This window comes from Ambystoma mexicanum, chromosome 1p (genome assembly GCF_040938575.1).
Source record: "Ambystoma mexicanum isolate Mex_15411 chromosome 1p, UKY_AmexF1_1, whole genome shotgun sequence".
Classification (NCBI taxonomy): Eukaryota; Metazoa; Chordata; class Amphibia; order Caudata; family Ambystomatidae; genus Ambystoma; species Ambystoma mexicanum.
This window is the reverse complement of record NC_090921.1, coordinates 805,160,572-805,176,457: the sequence shown is the minus strand read 5'-3', so window position 1 is coordinate 805,176,457 and position 15,886 is coordinate 805,160,572. Positions and strand designations below refer to the sequence as shown.

Sequence of the window (15,886 nt, the reverse complement as noted above, 5' to 3'; positions counted from 1 at the left end):
TGAAGAATGAAATATTGTAAATCGTTCTGTTCCCCATCCCTACCTCACATTGATGCATTAGGGAACAGTTATATCATAGGGGTGAGACAGTTTTTAAGCAGAAATTGGACAGAATGTATCCAGCAGATGTGCATCTAGTTTAGAAATAAAGAGAGAGATGTCAACCTTGAAGGCTGCATCTTATACTTTATTTTGGCCCAATCGTGATATTATTGACACCCCACTTGCTCTGATATGTTCCAGAAGTGGTTAAAGTGCCAGTACAAATAGTGTGGGTAAAAAGGAAGACCTTGACAAGTCCCTCTCACAATTTCAAAGGCATCAGGCCACAATCGATTAGAACACATAAGGTGGGTTTTGGAGCAGCCTATAGGATATTAATCAAATCTATACCCTTGCTACTGATCCTATGCCATTCAAGATCCACTCAAAGATATGGCCACTCCATGTGAATGATTGTTTTCTCAGCGTCTTGAGCTGCAACAGCTCACTACATTCATCTAAGTTTAACATTGCAAAGCAGCCTTAATTCTCATGAGTCAGGTCAGCCTTTTACCAAACCTATTCAATCTAGAGTCATTTGCTTCAGGAAGAACAGTTGCGTGGCAAGGAGTTTTCCAAACAGTTTACATCTAACATTTAAGAGAGTAATTGGGGAGGTTGTTTCAAGTTTCCAGGACCTTGCTTCATTTGGGATGAGTACGATCATGGCTTCTGGAAAGCTCTCATGCCAGACCTCTATCCATATGTTCTGTAAAAACCTCTAAAGGGCTAGGCGTTGTGTGAGTGTCAAATATTTTGAAGAACTCATCTATTAAGCCATCAGTGCCCAGCACGTTGCCAGACTTCAAGGAACCTAAAGCCAATCTGATCTCAGGTTGAGTAAATGGCTGCATAAAATAATCTCCAGCTTCATTCATTGTATGAGGAAATCCAGCAAGGAAAGAAACTCAGATGATTGGTGTTTTGTGTGATTTTCTCTACTAAGTATATATATTTAATAAATGCTTCAACGTCATCTTTAGGCTAAAATTCAACCTTACCGTTAACAGTGTTGCACATATCAATGTTTCCCTCTAGGTTATTCATATTCAACCGTGTTAGCCTTCCTTTTATTTTCTATCAGCATTGTCAGGTTTTACATTTATCACAAGCCCTACACTTTACTTCACAAAGAATCAATTTCTATGTGACCCTAATGTTGGCACTTTCCCTACATTTCTCCATATGCCACTTTCTCTAAGAATATGAAGTCTTACCAATGTGTACTTTTACAAATGATTCTAAATCTGCTCTTCCCTGAACAATCTTCTCTCCTTTGGCCATAACCTGTAAAGTTTCCTTCATCCTCCGACATAGTACCAATTTTAATTTCCTAAACACCCCATATCAGAATAGAGAAAGTATATAAGATGTTACTAAGTTATGCTAAATCGAAAACACTGCATTCTTGTTTCTCTTTTCATATTAGCTAAACCCTGCAGTGAAAAAAGGAGGTGGAGAATTATCAATTATTACGGATAAATGCTATTTCAATCAAAGCTGTCAGCAAATTTTGGAGTATACTGTTTCAACCTGAAATAGAAATATGAATGTCTAGGTCCTGCTGCCTTCGCTGGATGGGTTTGTCACCCTTCTACTCCCATGCCCAATGAGAACACTCTAGAACCTATAGATGTGGTGCTCCTTAATCTTACCCTGAAAAATATGCTTTAGTTGACAAGATTTACGGAGGTTCTGGCTAGTCTCTTTCTGACTGAAAGATCAGGTCCTTTCATACTGAATATATGATAGGGTAAGTATGATATCTGCATTTAAAGATTCATTTGTTATGTTACCATTGTTAAGTAAGTTTCCTACCAGCTTTGCCCGATATTGGGCTTGTGTCTTTTGCTCAGCCCTTTGCTCTTTTCTCCCTGTAGACCCTTAGAGAATCCTTAAATTCCTAAATTCTAATATCTCCTTTTTACCGCTTCCTTCGATTATTGGTGTATTAACTATTGGCGAGTGTGGCTAGACCATGTTTGTAGGAAATTGATGTAGGTTTGAATTCTTCAATTGTGAATTCATTCATGTATCGGTTGGTAGCCTTATAATACTCTCTAGAATAAATGATATCCTTCATTGGTCTTGCAAGACTTTCCAATGACCACTGAGATATTTGTTTGTCCTCCATGAAGGTATTTGCAAAATACAGTTATTTCTGAGGAAAACCTTGGGGATTATAAAGTGTTAATGTAATAAATAGTGACACATATATATTTTGGTGATGTGACTATTTTCACAATTCTGTTTCTAGCTACTGGAGAATGTTGTCGTTTTACCAATGTATTAAACCCATTTGACTCTGCATCATGACTTTTTCACAATATTCCTTGAACATGTTTTCTGAATGCCTTGCAATGCGGATTTCTAAGTAACTCTTCTGGTTCCCTCCATTATGGTATGCTCTGCTTGATTTCAGTGCATGTAAGAAGGTTTAGTGTGGTAAGTGAATATCCCATGCCCTATAAATGTTAATATCATCAGTGCCGAGTAATAGTAGTTATTTACGTGTTTACATGGACTTTGAACAATACACGCAGCACATCTGCATAATGTGGAGAAGGAATCTGTTTTGAAACTTATGTGACAAAACACTGTTAATTAGTTCTAATCTCTTATAGACCATTCTAAATGTTCTCTCTATCGTGCGAATAATGGGAAAAGCGGACAGTATTGACAGGCCCCTTTATCTATTGGAAATGTTTCTAATATTTGCTCATTAACTATAACCATTGCTTGTGCGTTCTTTTAAAGAGTATTAAGTGCCTCTCCAAAATCTTCAGTTATTCACATCTTTGCCATTGTCACCCATAGAAAATCCCACAGAAGCTTGTCAAATGCCATTTTTTGTTTGTTAATGGGAGGGATAATTTGGTGGCTATATAAGTAATAGAGCTAACTCTGTGTATATATTCTGTCATATTTCCCACACCACAAATCCTTGTTTTACTGAAACCTACTAATTCTGCTCTTATAAGAAACAATTGTTTTGCTAATACGTTGGTAATACTGTATTAAGCACTAGCAGTTCCCGGCATAAGATATGCTGTTATAGCAGATATTAAATGTCAATATCGGTTGGTAATTCATAAGGTCACGTCTGCTCCCCTTCTTAAATATCAGAATGACCACCAATCACTTCCAGGAAGGGGGTGTAGGCCCCTTATTAATGCTCATTAAATAGGCTAAACGTTTAGGTAGCTGTCTTCTTTTGAATTTGAAAAGCAAATTTGTATCAGATGGAATGAGAAGTATGCCCCGTATAATACCAGTGTCTAAGTTCCACCGATTACAGATGACACAGGCTTCTATGATGTGTCTTTGTAGATGCCTAATTGTCATCCTTGTTCCATTGCAGAGTCCCCGTGATGGCATAAGATTGTGTAGTAGCATGATTGCAGCACCTACTTTCAATTACAGCACCTACTTTCAGTTTTAGCTCGTGAGGAGGCATTTATGCTATAGCGTTTCGCTCTTTAGAGATTGCAACGTTGAGCCGGTAATTAACTGTTCATTGACAATGGAACCACGGTGCCCTGTGTGAAGAGAAGTAACTTGAAATTGTTCTAAATGTTTGGGACAGTGGAAGGTGAAGGTGACTGTATAAAACCGTGCTCATTCTGTTTGTTAAGCAGGTAGCTGTTATTGAAGTGGAAGGGCACACAGAAGTGCACTTTACCATTTGGACAGCAGAGGGGAAACTGACACTGATGACTTGAATTGGCTGAGTACAGAAACATACCTAAGCAGTTTATATAGATATTGGTCCTCATTACAAGTATGCCTGTGTGGGGAAAAAAAGAGGTTCAAACTCTAGTACCACTGCTTTATGTGACGATTCACAAGGTGTTGTCACTTTTTGAGGATTAAATCCCTTATAAAGGAGAAGGACTTGTGGAATCTTCATGGGAGGAAATAGATACAGTTCATAATTTGGAACAAAGGGATATCAGATGTGTCAAGCCCAGCCATGGAAACAAATGCAGCCATAACGAGAAGCACATTGGTTTCAGGCACAGCAGTATCCAGTCCTGTTGGGGAAAGCAGCTGGCATCTGAAGTCTCCAGCGTGAGTGAGAGATTCAAACGCTGACCAGCAGCTGGGGAAAAGGGGGGAGTGGCAAGAGGATGCTGAAGAAGTTCTACGCTCGCAGATTAGAGGCGGACCGAATCCCAAAGCCAGGAAGATGCTGCAAAGCCATGATTACAGAGGAGAGATGCCCACAGAGCCGTAGGAGTGTGACCCGGTCCCAAGAAGTCCCAGCAATGTACCTGCGCCCCATAAGAGGTAAGGAGAGGTACACAAGAACCGGAGGATACCCAGGGATTAAGACAGAGGCTTTTCCCTGGCCCTGTATTAGCGAGGATGTTAATGGGCATATTGAGAGAAGGGTCTGGGACCCCATGAGTGAGAAAGCTAACATCAGAGGAAATCTTCCTTGGGGCAGCGGTAACAAAACCACTGGCCACTAGAGAAGGGTCTGGAACCCCAACAGTGAGAAAGAGAGCATCAGAGGGAAACTTCCTCGATGCAGTTGTAATGAGGAAACCACTGGCTACCAGAGAGGGGTCTGAGACCCCAGCAGTGAGAAAGAGAGTATCAAATAAAATTGTTTTCGGTGCAGTGATAGCGTGGAAACCACTGGCCAGCAGATAAGGGTCTGGAACCTCAACAGTGAGCAAGAACTGTGCCAAGCAATACCGGGAGAAGGGAGTAATTATCTGGGTGTCAAACAAAGAGCTGTAATAAACACAGCAGCGGAAGCCAATCTTTCCCCCTGGCTGTATTGCAACACCAGGAGAAGGGAGTCATTCTCCTGTGACAGGCCCAGGACTTCTGTTGAAGATGCCAGGGGAAGGGAGTCATTCTCCCTGGCCTTATGGTGAACTGTATCAAGTAAGGAAAAGAGAAGTATTCTCCTGGTCCTGATCTGAGAGTTGCTCTGGAGACACCAGGGGAAGGCAATCATGCCCCCTGGTTTTATTGGAAACTGTGTAAATCTAAACCAGGAGAAGGGAGGCACTTTCCTGGACAGGAAATAACTTAAAGACTGGGTGAAACCCATAAACCAGGGGAAGTGAGTCAATCCCCCTGGCATTCCTGTTGTAAGAGAGCATTCTTTGGACACAAGAAGCAGGAGAAGGGAACTGTTCTCCTGAAGAAGGAACTTTCTGTTAGTTTATCCAGGTCTCGGGAGGATAGCTCAGGGGCAATGCGCTCGCAAGATGATGCGGAGCAAACAGGTACGATCCCCGGGTCCACGCTTAGAAACCTCTGGGTATTAAGCGCGTTATAAATAACCAATTGTAAACAACCAATTCAAATTGCAATCCTTTAGTAATAGTGCGAAGGTTAGTGTAGGATTTGACACAGGGCGGTGAAACTTTGATTTGACGGACATTCTAAAAATTCCTTTTGTTTTAATTTGAGGCAGGGAATCCCCTCTTAGAGATAGGGACCGACAGGGTTTTTTTTCTATTTGGGAAATAAATGTTTTTAACAAAACCATGCCACATTTGTGTCAGCTTTCTTATTTGATACCCTTATATATGGTGTCAGTAGTGGGTTCTGACCCAACTGCTATAAATTGTGGAACCCTGAAACACTCCAAACTAAGCAGTCAGGCCACTGATCCCACTGTAGCTACTAGTGAATCTATAGGTTGTGACTTACACAGCAATTGGGATGTCTCTATAGAAGTAGGAGAATGCCAATTGATCCCCACAGGACTAATTCTGTCACCTCCTAAGGGTACCTACATCCACCTACTGTCAAAATCCGTTTTAGCCTGGAAATATGGCCTGGATGTAATGGCTGGAGTAATAGACACAGACTTACAGGGGTGACATAAAGATATTAATACAGAATAATGCGAAACACATTTACCATGTAAAAAATTGCGAGAATATCACCTAGGGAATTTAAGAAGCAGCCCTTTTTCCCAAACTCATAGAGGTTCAGGAATAAGAAGTCACAAAAAAAGGCACTAAAGGTGTTGGAGAGGCTGATGAGGAACCCCCTGCTATTGTAACACCAGTAACCAAGAGAATTACTGGGGAAGAGGCATAGATAATTTCTGCCTAATCTTTCACTCAGCAAAATTATCCTATCCTATGAGAAGCCTTCCTAAAGATAGTGCCCGAAGAGAAAGGAAGGTCTATGAATGGGACATTTTTTTTTCTAAAACAAGGCCTTCTATTTAGGGAATACCTGACAGCAGAAGGGTTAACCAGGACCCAGATTGTCATCCCTAGAAGTCATAGGAGAATTGTCCTCAAAATGGCTCATGCCCATCTGACTTTGGCCCACTTGGGAACAGCAAAAACACAGCGGCAGATTATCAACATATTTTAGAGGCCAGGGGTTTATGCTGATATTAAGAACTTTATAGCCACATGTCCCCTATGCCAGAAAACAGCTCCACACTCCCCTCCATCTGCACCACTACAACCCCTCCATATAATAGAGGTACCATTCTTTAGAATTGGCATGGATATAGTGAGTCCGTTGGGGCCATCCAAACTAGGGAATAAGTATATTATAGTAATACTAGATTATGAGATCCAGTACCCGGAAGCCTTCCCATTGAAAAATGATATCTCACAAAAGATTCTTAAACACTCATTTTTCTGTCATGGGTAGATTTCCCAAGAGAAATGTTGACTGATCAAGGGAGTACATTTATGTCAAATTTGATGGCAGAGGTAAAGGAGATCTTCCATATAAAAACCCTACGCACCTCTGTGTGCCATCCTCAAACAGACGGCCTAGTAGACCATTTTAATAAAACCTTAAAAACATTTTGAAAAAGCTAGTGGAAGCAGATAGACGCAACTGGGAGACAATGATCCCTTGGGCCCTTTTTTTCATCAGATAAGCTCACCAAGCCTCCATAGGGTTTGCTCTGGGAGACCGGGGAGGAAAGAGACGAGGCAGTGTTACCTGTGTCCCAAAAAGCTCCGAGACTCAAAGAGCACATGACCATAGTGCAGGATCTAATCCAAAAACAACATCTAGGACAGGCACAAGAAGGCCAAAAGAGTCATTATGACAAGAAGACTGTTTTACAGTCTTTTTGCATCGGGCAGAAAGTATTGGTACTCTTACACACCTCAGAGCACAAAATGCTTTCACAATGCTATGGACCATATGAAATCTTAGAAAGGATAGGTCCTTTTAACCATAAGGAGACTTAAAATCCCAAATATACCACATCAACCTCCTAAAGGAGTGGAAGGAGAACCCAGTAGAATCCTCTTCTGCACTAACAGCTGAATGTAGTTTGATCCTCTCTGATCTCCCTAAGCAACAACAACAATATACCTAGGATTTGCTGCATCAGTTCCCAGATGTCTTCAGTAATAAACCCGGGTGAGTGAAAGATGCCAAACACTACAATCACACACCCTCAGGCAAAGTCATTAATTTAAGGCCTTATCAAATTCCAGAGGCGAGAAAGGAGATAGTCCTCCAGGAAGTGGAGAAAATATTCACTGCAGACATAATTGAACCATCTCAGAGTGTGTGATTGTCTCCAGTAGTTCCTGTGGCCAAACCTGATCAGTCGTGGAGGTTTTGTATAAACTTCGCAAGTTGAATGCTGTGTCCCAGTTTGACAATTATCTGATGCCTCGGATTGATGACCTATTTGATCGACTCGGAGCGGCTCCATGTATCTCCATGATTGATTTAACCACAGGCTATTGGTAGATGCCACTGAACCCTTCTGATAAAGAAAAGATGGCTTTCTCCACCTCAAAGGGTTATTTCATTTCAAAGTCCTTTCCTTTGGACTTCATGGGGTCCCAGTGACCTTTCAGTAACTGAAGGACCATATATTGCGACCCTTTTCCCACTGTTGTGGCATGTATTTTCACAATATCGTGATCCTCAGCAAAACCTGGGAGGATCTCATGTTCCACTTGTATGAGATCACCCATGCTTTGAGGCAAGTCGACTTTACCACTAATCCCAAAAAGTGTCATTTATCCCAGTCAGTGGTAAAATATCTAGGCTTTTTTGTGGGAAATCTGCTGGTCCAAACCCAACTGGAAAAAGTCAGGGCTGTACAAGAAACACCTCCCCCAAAGACCAAAAGAGACCTAAGGACTTTTTGGGGGCTGCCTGGGTATTACCAGAGGTTTATTCCCAACTTTTCAGCCATAACATCCTGCCTCACTGATAAATTGAAAAATGCTGAGCCACAAAAACTCTGATAGCAGAAGGAAGATCAGGCACGTTTTAATACACTGAGACCCATCTTATGTAGAGAGCCTGTTTGGAAAGTTCCCAATTTCAATAAAGTGTTCATCCTCCAGATGCATGCTTCCAAGGTAGGCATAGGGGCCGTTCTATCCTAGGAGTATGAAGAGCTAGAGCATCCAGTCTTATATATCAGCCAGAAGCTCTTGCAATGGAAAATACATTATGCCACCATCAAACTGGAGTCCCAGCAATCAATTGGATGGTGGAGTATTTAAAATACGCCTAACAGGTACCTTAATAACCAATCACTCACCACTCACCTGGCTCAGTCTGAGGAATGAGACAAGCCCAAGGATAATGCACTGGTTCCTTGATCTCCAGCCTTTCTGTTTTCACTTGGAACACAGGAAAGGCAAAGAACAGGGACATTTCGATTTTGTTTCCCGATTTCTCTTAGAGGGAGATGGGGAAGCCAGCAGCATTAGGGGAAGGATATGTGGTGGTTCACACATCGTCTTCACTTCTCCCCATGGCAGAGCCCTTTTCCATGAGGCTAGGGAGATGCAGTCACTACCCAATAGTCCCCCTATGGGGGGTTTAATGTGGGCGGACCTCATGGGGAGTTACTCCCCCTCTGGGGATAAGGACAATCACCCGGGGTATAGCCCCTTGAATGTTATTACTCCCTGACACTCCTTAGCCCTCCCTAATGTACAGACCTAATACATTGAAAGCAAACCTAGGTATTGTTGTAACATAGGGCCTAAAACCAAAAGCACTAAGAAGAGGAAGAACACATGAAGATCATTGACTTTGATAACACTGGTACGCCGTGGCCCCAAGGAGGCATGAGGAAAAAATCCGTAACAAAGAATTAGGACTTGTGCAATCCGCATGAGACATGAGAAGAACGGGATACAATGTATAAAAATGAACAAAGGGCTATCAGATGTGTCACGTCCAGTCGTGGAGCCGAACGCAGCCATAATGAGAAGCACAGTGGTGGCCAGCACAGCAGTATCCAGACCTGTTGGAGAAAGAAGCTAGCATCCGAAGTCTCCAGTGCAAGAGATTCAAACGCCCACCGGCAGTTGGGGAAAAGTAGAGTGATACAAGAGGATGCCAACGAAGTTCTCTGTTCACTTAGTGGAGGCAGACCGAATCCCGAAGTCAGGAAGACTCCGCATTGGACACACTCCAGGGAATCATACCATGGATGTCTCCAAAAAACTCTTTAAAACCCAAAAATGTATACTTGTTGAGATTTTATGAACTTATTTGTACTGAATTGTGATCTGTGCTATTCACCCATTGACTCCTATTTAGGATTTATCTGCATATTGTTTCTTACTATGCATTGTATTTAGAGGATTTTCCACATGTTTACTCTTATGTAAATATTTACTTCAAAACTATTGTGAATTATCACCTGTTTTTGATCTTGTTCATTTAATATTTTTCACTGATGGTTACGTTTACACCATGTCCTTGTCTAAAGAAAACCTTACCTGTTGTACATGTTGCCCTCTACTTTTGCATTCAATGTTTATTATAAATGATGTATACTGTTCAATTTTGTACTGTTTAGAATGCAGGAAAACTCCTTGTTTTTCATAATTTGGGGGTCAAGCACTCCACCCAATACCTCTTATATTTCCTCAAGAGTTACATTGGAGTTCAAGGGTTCTGCGTGATTATACAATCTTTGTAATTCTCCCAAAATTCTGAAAACATCTGATCCGGGTTGTTAGTAATTAGTCCAGTGCTTTGTCTTCCAATGGCTCTTATTTTGCTTTGCTCCTCTATTATTAGATTGCATTGATAGCCATTTTCCTCCCTTGTCAAAATGTTCACAGATAGCTATTTGGTTTTGTCTCCATTGCCTATGAACCATTTGTCATTAGGCCAGATTACAATCCCATATGGTCTCATGTATGTTCTCCCACCATACTCCTTCTGATTGTCTATCTCCTCTGTGTCTCTTATTTTAAATACATTATTACACATATATTGTTCTACTTTCTGTGAATACCATAAGCAATGATCTAGCCTCTTATATAGTTATTAAATGTGTCCCAAATCATAATTGCGTCCAGAAAACCTCTGATTATGCTTAATGTAGTCATCAATCTTTCAGCCCAAGATTGTTTTATATTATTGGTCCATGAGAAGATTTCGGACAAACGTCCATTATCTGCCTTTCTGTGAAATTCATAGGCTTCAGCAAACAGTTTTATGAGAAGCATTTGGAGAGTCCCCTTAATTCTATATCTAAAAAATTCCCTGGGATTTGGCAAATTATATTAGAAAGCGATCAACTCTTGAATCTGCGTCTGTTAGAATTAAAGTGCATTTCTTATCTTTGGGGTAGAGAACTCTCCATTGATCAACAAGCCATTGATCCATGATCATAGTTTTCATCAAAGATATTGTCTTCCCATGGGTGGCAGCCTGGCTTTACTGTATCCGTAGTATTTGTTTAAGTGTATGTCTAATGCAATATTGTCTCCTCAGGCACAATGAGTCGGAAAACTGTGTAACGTCCATGTTAGGTTGTTGCATATGTGTAGGATTGTCTATGTTTAGGCCTTAATAACTGACTCCATTAATCCTTCATATCCCTGAATCAGTGGCTCTAGTCTTGCTATAACCCATTTTGCTGTTTCATCTGTAACATCCCTTCTAATCTTTAGTTTGGCTGCCTTGGCAGCTATGATTACTGCAGCTGGCTAGTAATTCTGAAAGCCCTGAAAGGCGTTACTCTTTTAAGCGTATTTCCTTAAATAATAATTTGCCTCAGTATTCATCCCTCCATGTATTCAACAATAGACTTCTCTTTGTTTTTGTGTTTGGACAATTCACATTACAAGTTACAATTCGCCTCCGATAATTTGTCTTTGTATGAGTATACTTTTTGTTCCAATCTGTGGAAGTTCTTTGTGCTTTCTACTTTCTCTACATAGAGCTTAAAATACTTGTTTACATATGAAAACCTTTTTCTCTTTTTCTTTTTGAACTACCCTGCCCCTACCAATGCCACTCGTCTCACCTGTCTTCTTGGTGCTGCCACTCTGTGGCAATCTCCCTTTACTGAGGGCGATTTACCATAGCAGCACATATGGATGCATTCCGTCATAGTGTTGTCCATTCACCTTACTACCTGTTCAACAAATTGTGGTTCAAAGACTTATATCTGTAGGTCTTGCTTCTAGGAGACAATTATTTGGGTTTCTTGGGCTTGTTGCCATTGTGATCTTTCCTTCAAGAAAGAAGACTTGACAGATGCGCAATTGGAGTTTATTTTTATCTTAGTTGCGTATTTATAACACGCTTAAAAATACACAGAGGTTTCTAAGCGCGGACCCAGGGATCGAACCGGTGTTGCTTTGTGTCGTCTTGCTTCCAAGGTGAACATGTTGTCGCTGAGCTATCCTCCCGGGACGCAGTGGCACTCAGACATGGACCTCACCTGTGTATGATGGTACTTAATGTGTTTATTATTTGTATCTGCACATAATGTACATAACGTGCATTATTAATCTGTATTGTCACCATTTGTGGCCATCATTATGATATGATATGTTATGATATGTTATTTATAACACGCTTAATACTCAGAGGTTTCTCAGAGCAGACCTGTGGATCGAACCTGTGTTGCTCTGTGTCATCTTGCTTCCAAGGCGAGCATGTTGCCCCTGAGCTATCCTCCTAAGACTATGATTATGATGGTGTAGCCAAAAATGGTGATAAAGTGGAGGCAATTCTGCTGCAGCAATTTTACTGCCTCATTACCAAACCACTGTACCACTAGTTTTGGCGGTAAGAGTAAGGATGTGCCTCCAGCAAAAATCTGGAAGTAAATCATCCACTTTACCGCCAAAAATCGTTGAATTTACTGCATTGAAGTACTGCTCATGGTAAATCTGGAAAACTCCTTATAGAGTTCTGTGGACTCCAGAAAATGGGGACTTATACCACATGGCAACACTCTTAATCCTGTGGTAAATCCACTGGACCGAAGGGTGGTAACTGTAACCAAATCAATTGATTTACCGACAAACTCATAATGAGGGCCATTTCTTCCCAAATAGACCTCCAATCCTAAACTGAATCATTGATGTCAAAGTATTTCACTGTACCCTTTGTAAAGCATCCTGGATGGAATTGTTTTTTATTGTTATTATGTTTTTTTGTAGTGTTTCTGTGTGACGCATTCACCCTTTTGTTCAATAATTACATTCCAAAGGCAGAGGATCTTGGGAACAGTATTGGGTGTGAGTTGAGGTTTGCAGGCCAAATCAGGTGTATGAATCTGCGAGTAGTTAAACTATTATAAATATAGTAAATATATAGCTCGATTATCCTAAATTACAGGAATCCACTCATGAGTAAGTTAAACTACTATAAATGTAGTAAATATATATCTTAATTATCCTAAATTACAGAAATCTACTCATGAGTAGGTTTAAGCAGGTCTGCCAGTTTACAGAGATTTTGCACTCGCAAAAAACTGCAAAATCTATCATTTTAAAATTTACATTGATAGGGACAGCAATAAAAAGCCATACAATGTTGGAGTTCTATCGCTTCATACCTACAATTAGCCCAAATGACAAAACAAATAGACATCTCACATATAAGATGGCCACCACAAGTGCCCTTATTGCACATTTCTGATTTATATAGGGAAATTCAAACCCTATAACTTGTTTCATCTTTCATCAAGGAAAGTATACCAAGGCCTTCTGAAGAATAAAAGTGCACGTTTGATGAGACGTGTATGACCAGTTTACGCATATCTCAAAATTCAGCCTAATTTTTTAAGACCTGTGAACGTACATTCAGGCCTCCAACAAACACAGTTATCTCACTGACCTCAATGGAATCAACCTCCCAGGGCACCTTTGAAAGCATTGTTTTTCTCTGTTGACATCAACTTGATCAACACCTGTATCTGCTGCATTATTCTGTTGTTTTTTGGCCCAACATGCTGTTGTCTGGAGGTGAAGTGGTTAAATACCCAGAATGCACTTGTTAAAATATTCCAGCATTACATGCCACTTTTTGCCAATAATTCATTGTTTGAATATTTCAGTTGCTCCTGTTTTACACATACACTATTTATCAATGATGTATTCTAATTATGTATAGGCTGTACAGCTAGGGATTTAATTCTTATGATTGTAATTTTGTGGGATTCTTTTGATATTTTTGTTCTTTTTGTTCAATATTTTGATATATTGTATAAGATTTCAAACCAATACAATAAATTAAAAATAACATGCACTATTTCATTAACGTTTGTACACAGGGTGACATCGTCTACACATACCTCGATTTTGACACCAAGAATCTTAAGAGGAAGAAGAAGAAGGGAGAGACCGGTGGCAGTAAAATATGACTCGACATTTCGGTGGTTGAACCTCCTTCTCCAAGAAGAGCACCACGCCAGAAGAGTAACAATTAGGACATCATATATAGTCTGAGTTTTAATTTCCCCCTAACGTTAGTTATAGGGTACCTTAGTCTTGGCGTCGTTTTTTATTTTGATGGTTAGCACTGTAAACATGGGCTACAGGGAGATCTATAAAGTAATGTACTACGAAAAGACTATGAACAGATATATCTTTACACTCATGCCTGACTAATATAAAGCAAACCCACAAGCAATGTATAGCCTCTGAACATTTATTTTTAAATATGATTTGTAATATTTTGACAGATATTGCTTTTTGGAACATGGGTGTGAATGATCATTTAAATTGCTTTTCTTTCATAGTATGTAGTAGGGTTGTATTAAGATTTCTGTGTTAATTAGTAAAATGTTTATTACATGGTTTTAATGGAATTACTGATAATTAGTGCAATCAAAATATAAATACAGAACCTGTATGTGACTCTGCGGAAGGGAGAATAATGTGAACACTTGACCACTAGGTGTCTGAACTCCTACTTAACGTACAATATTCTCACCTTGGGCTCCTTTGTTAGATCAACCTTTTGTTATCAATTACTCAAAATATGGAAATGATGATGAACTGTAGTGAATCAATCTCATTTAATAAATTTACGAAATCTCATTTAATAGTTGTTGTTTTCATAAAATAATGACATATGTCATATTCAATGTTATATGATACTATATGGTAGGTTATTGCTCAATCTACAATTTGCCAAGTTATTGTAGCAATCATGCCAGCATTGGGGGGGGCGCAAAGGGTCGGTAACAGCCTGCCAGCCCAAGCCTAGACAGGACCAAGCAAAGTGAGGGCCCGGGCAAAGGCTCAGGGCCGTCACTGGCCGGGTATTCCTCATGACCAGGGGATGTTGTCCCGAGTGCGAATAGTTATTATTTTGTATTCAAGTCTTGTTGCATCATCTATAAGGCAGTCGTCCCCAAGTCAACCAGCTACCTCGTGGAGGAACTCGGCATCTCAGGCGGACAGCGCACCACCAGAAGCTAGGACACATGCAGACTTGAAATCCGCAGCTGCAAAAAGGAAAGGACCAGAAAAAAGCCTTCTCTGCCTACGCCCCAAGACTATGGAACATCCTCCCCATCAGCATCAGACTCTCCACCAGGCTCCTACAATTCAGAAAATAACTCAAGACCCACCTCTTCTAGGAGTCTCTCCTCCTCAACACCTAGATCATCATGTCACCCACCATGCCACCTGAATCACTAGACGCCATCCTTCCTCCTTCCCACCACCCTGTACATCTGTACCCCTCCATTGTGTCCCTCTGTATCCTACCCCCCTCTGTATATCTGTTCTGTTGTTACTTCTGCAAATCGTTCTATTATGCATCTGTTCTGTTGTATACCTCTGTAAAGTGCTTCATTGTGCATCTGTATTGTTGTATACCTCTGTAAAGTGCTCCTTTGCTTCTCACAGCTCGTTCCACACTCAATAAATATCATAATAAGCCCAATATCCTATAAAAGATAACAAAAACAAGATGGCAGCTGCCATAGAAAAGAGAAAAGGGATCAAGTCCCTTTTCAATTTTAATGGCGGCGACGAAACAGGAAGGAGTAGTGGTGCCTTGAGCCCAAGCAGGTGAGTGTGTTATGGGTGAGTAGGAGGTTGCAGGGGTATGATGTGGTGGGCAGTGAGAGGGTCAGGGAGGGGCTTAGGGGCTGCAGGAGGGGCCAGGGTGAACCAAAAAAATTGTGGCACCAGGGGAAGAGACTTTGGTAGCTGAAATGTGGGCGGGCAATGACAGTCTTATCATCTTTTTATCTTTTCATCTTATCATCTTATCAACAGAGCAACCCTTCATACCACAAACTTGCCACCCTCTAAATTACCATGCACGCCTTGCTCCAGTCACTAGTAAGTGTATTCATTGTGATAACCAGTCCCTTACTTCAACCTACGATGCCTGGCCTGCATACATCTGGTGTCCAACCATGCCTTGTGACTCCAAGGCAATCAGGGCTACACCGTTCTTACCTGCCCTCAACTATAACTACCTTTTGGATTCAACCATTAGACCCACGTACTTCCTACCCAAATTTTTGGTTTTAATGGAATTACTGATAATTAGTGCAATCAAAATATAAATACAGAACCTGTATGTGACTCTGCGGAAGGGAGAATAATGTGAACACTTGACCACTAGGTGTCTGAAC

At 40.7% G+C, this 15,886-nt stretch overlaps 1 protein-coding gene across 1 annotated transcript in view; it reads left to right on the top strand.

Annotated features, from left to right (window-relative positions):
- The window catches only part of LOC138513272 (uncharacterized), a 69,179-nt gene extending 54,886 nt beyond the window's left edge, over positions 1-14,293 (top strand). The window contains exon 6 of the mRNA XM_069628021.1: positions 13,562-14,293. Within this exon, the coding sequence (XP_069484122.1) occupies positions 13,562-13,651 (90 nt within the window). The 3' untranslated portion in view covers positions 13,652-14,293. The remainder of the gene's footprint in view (positions 1-13,561) is intronic.
- Positions 14,294-15,886: the final 1,593 nt, after the last annotated feature.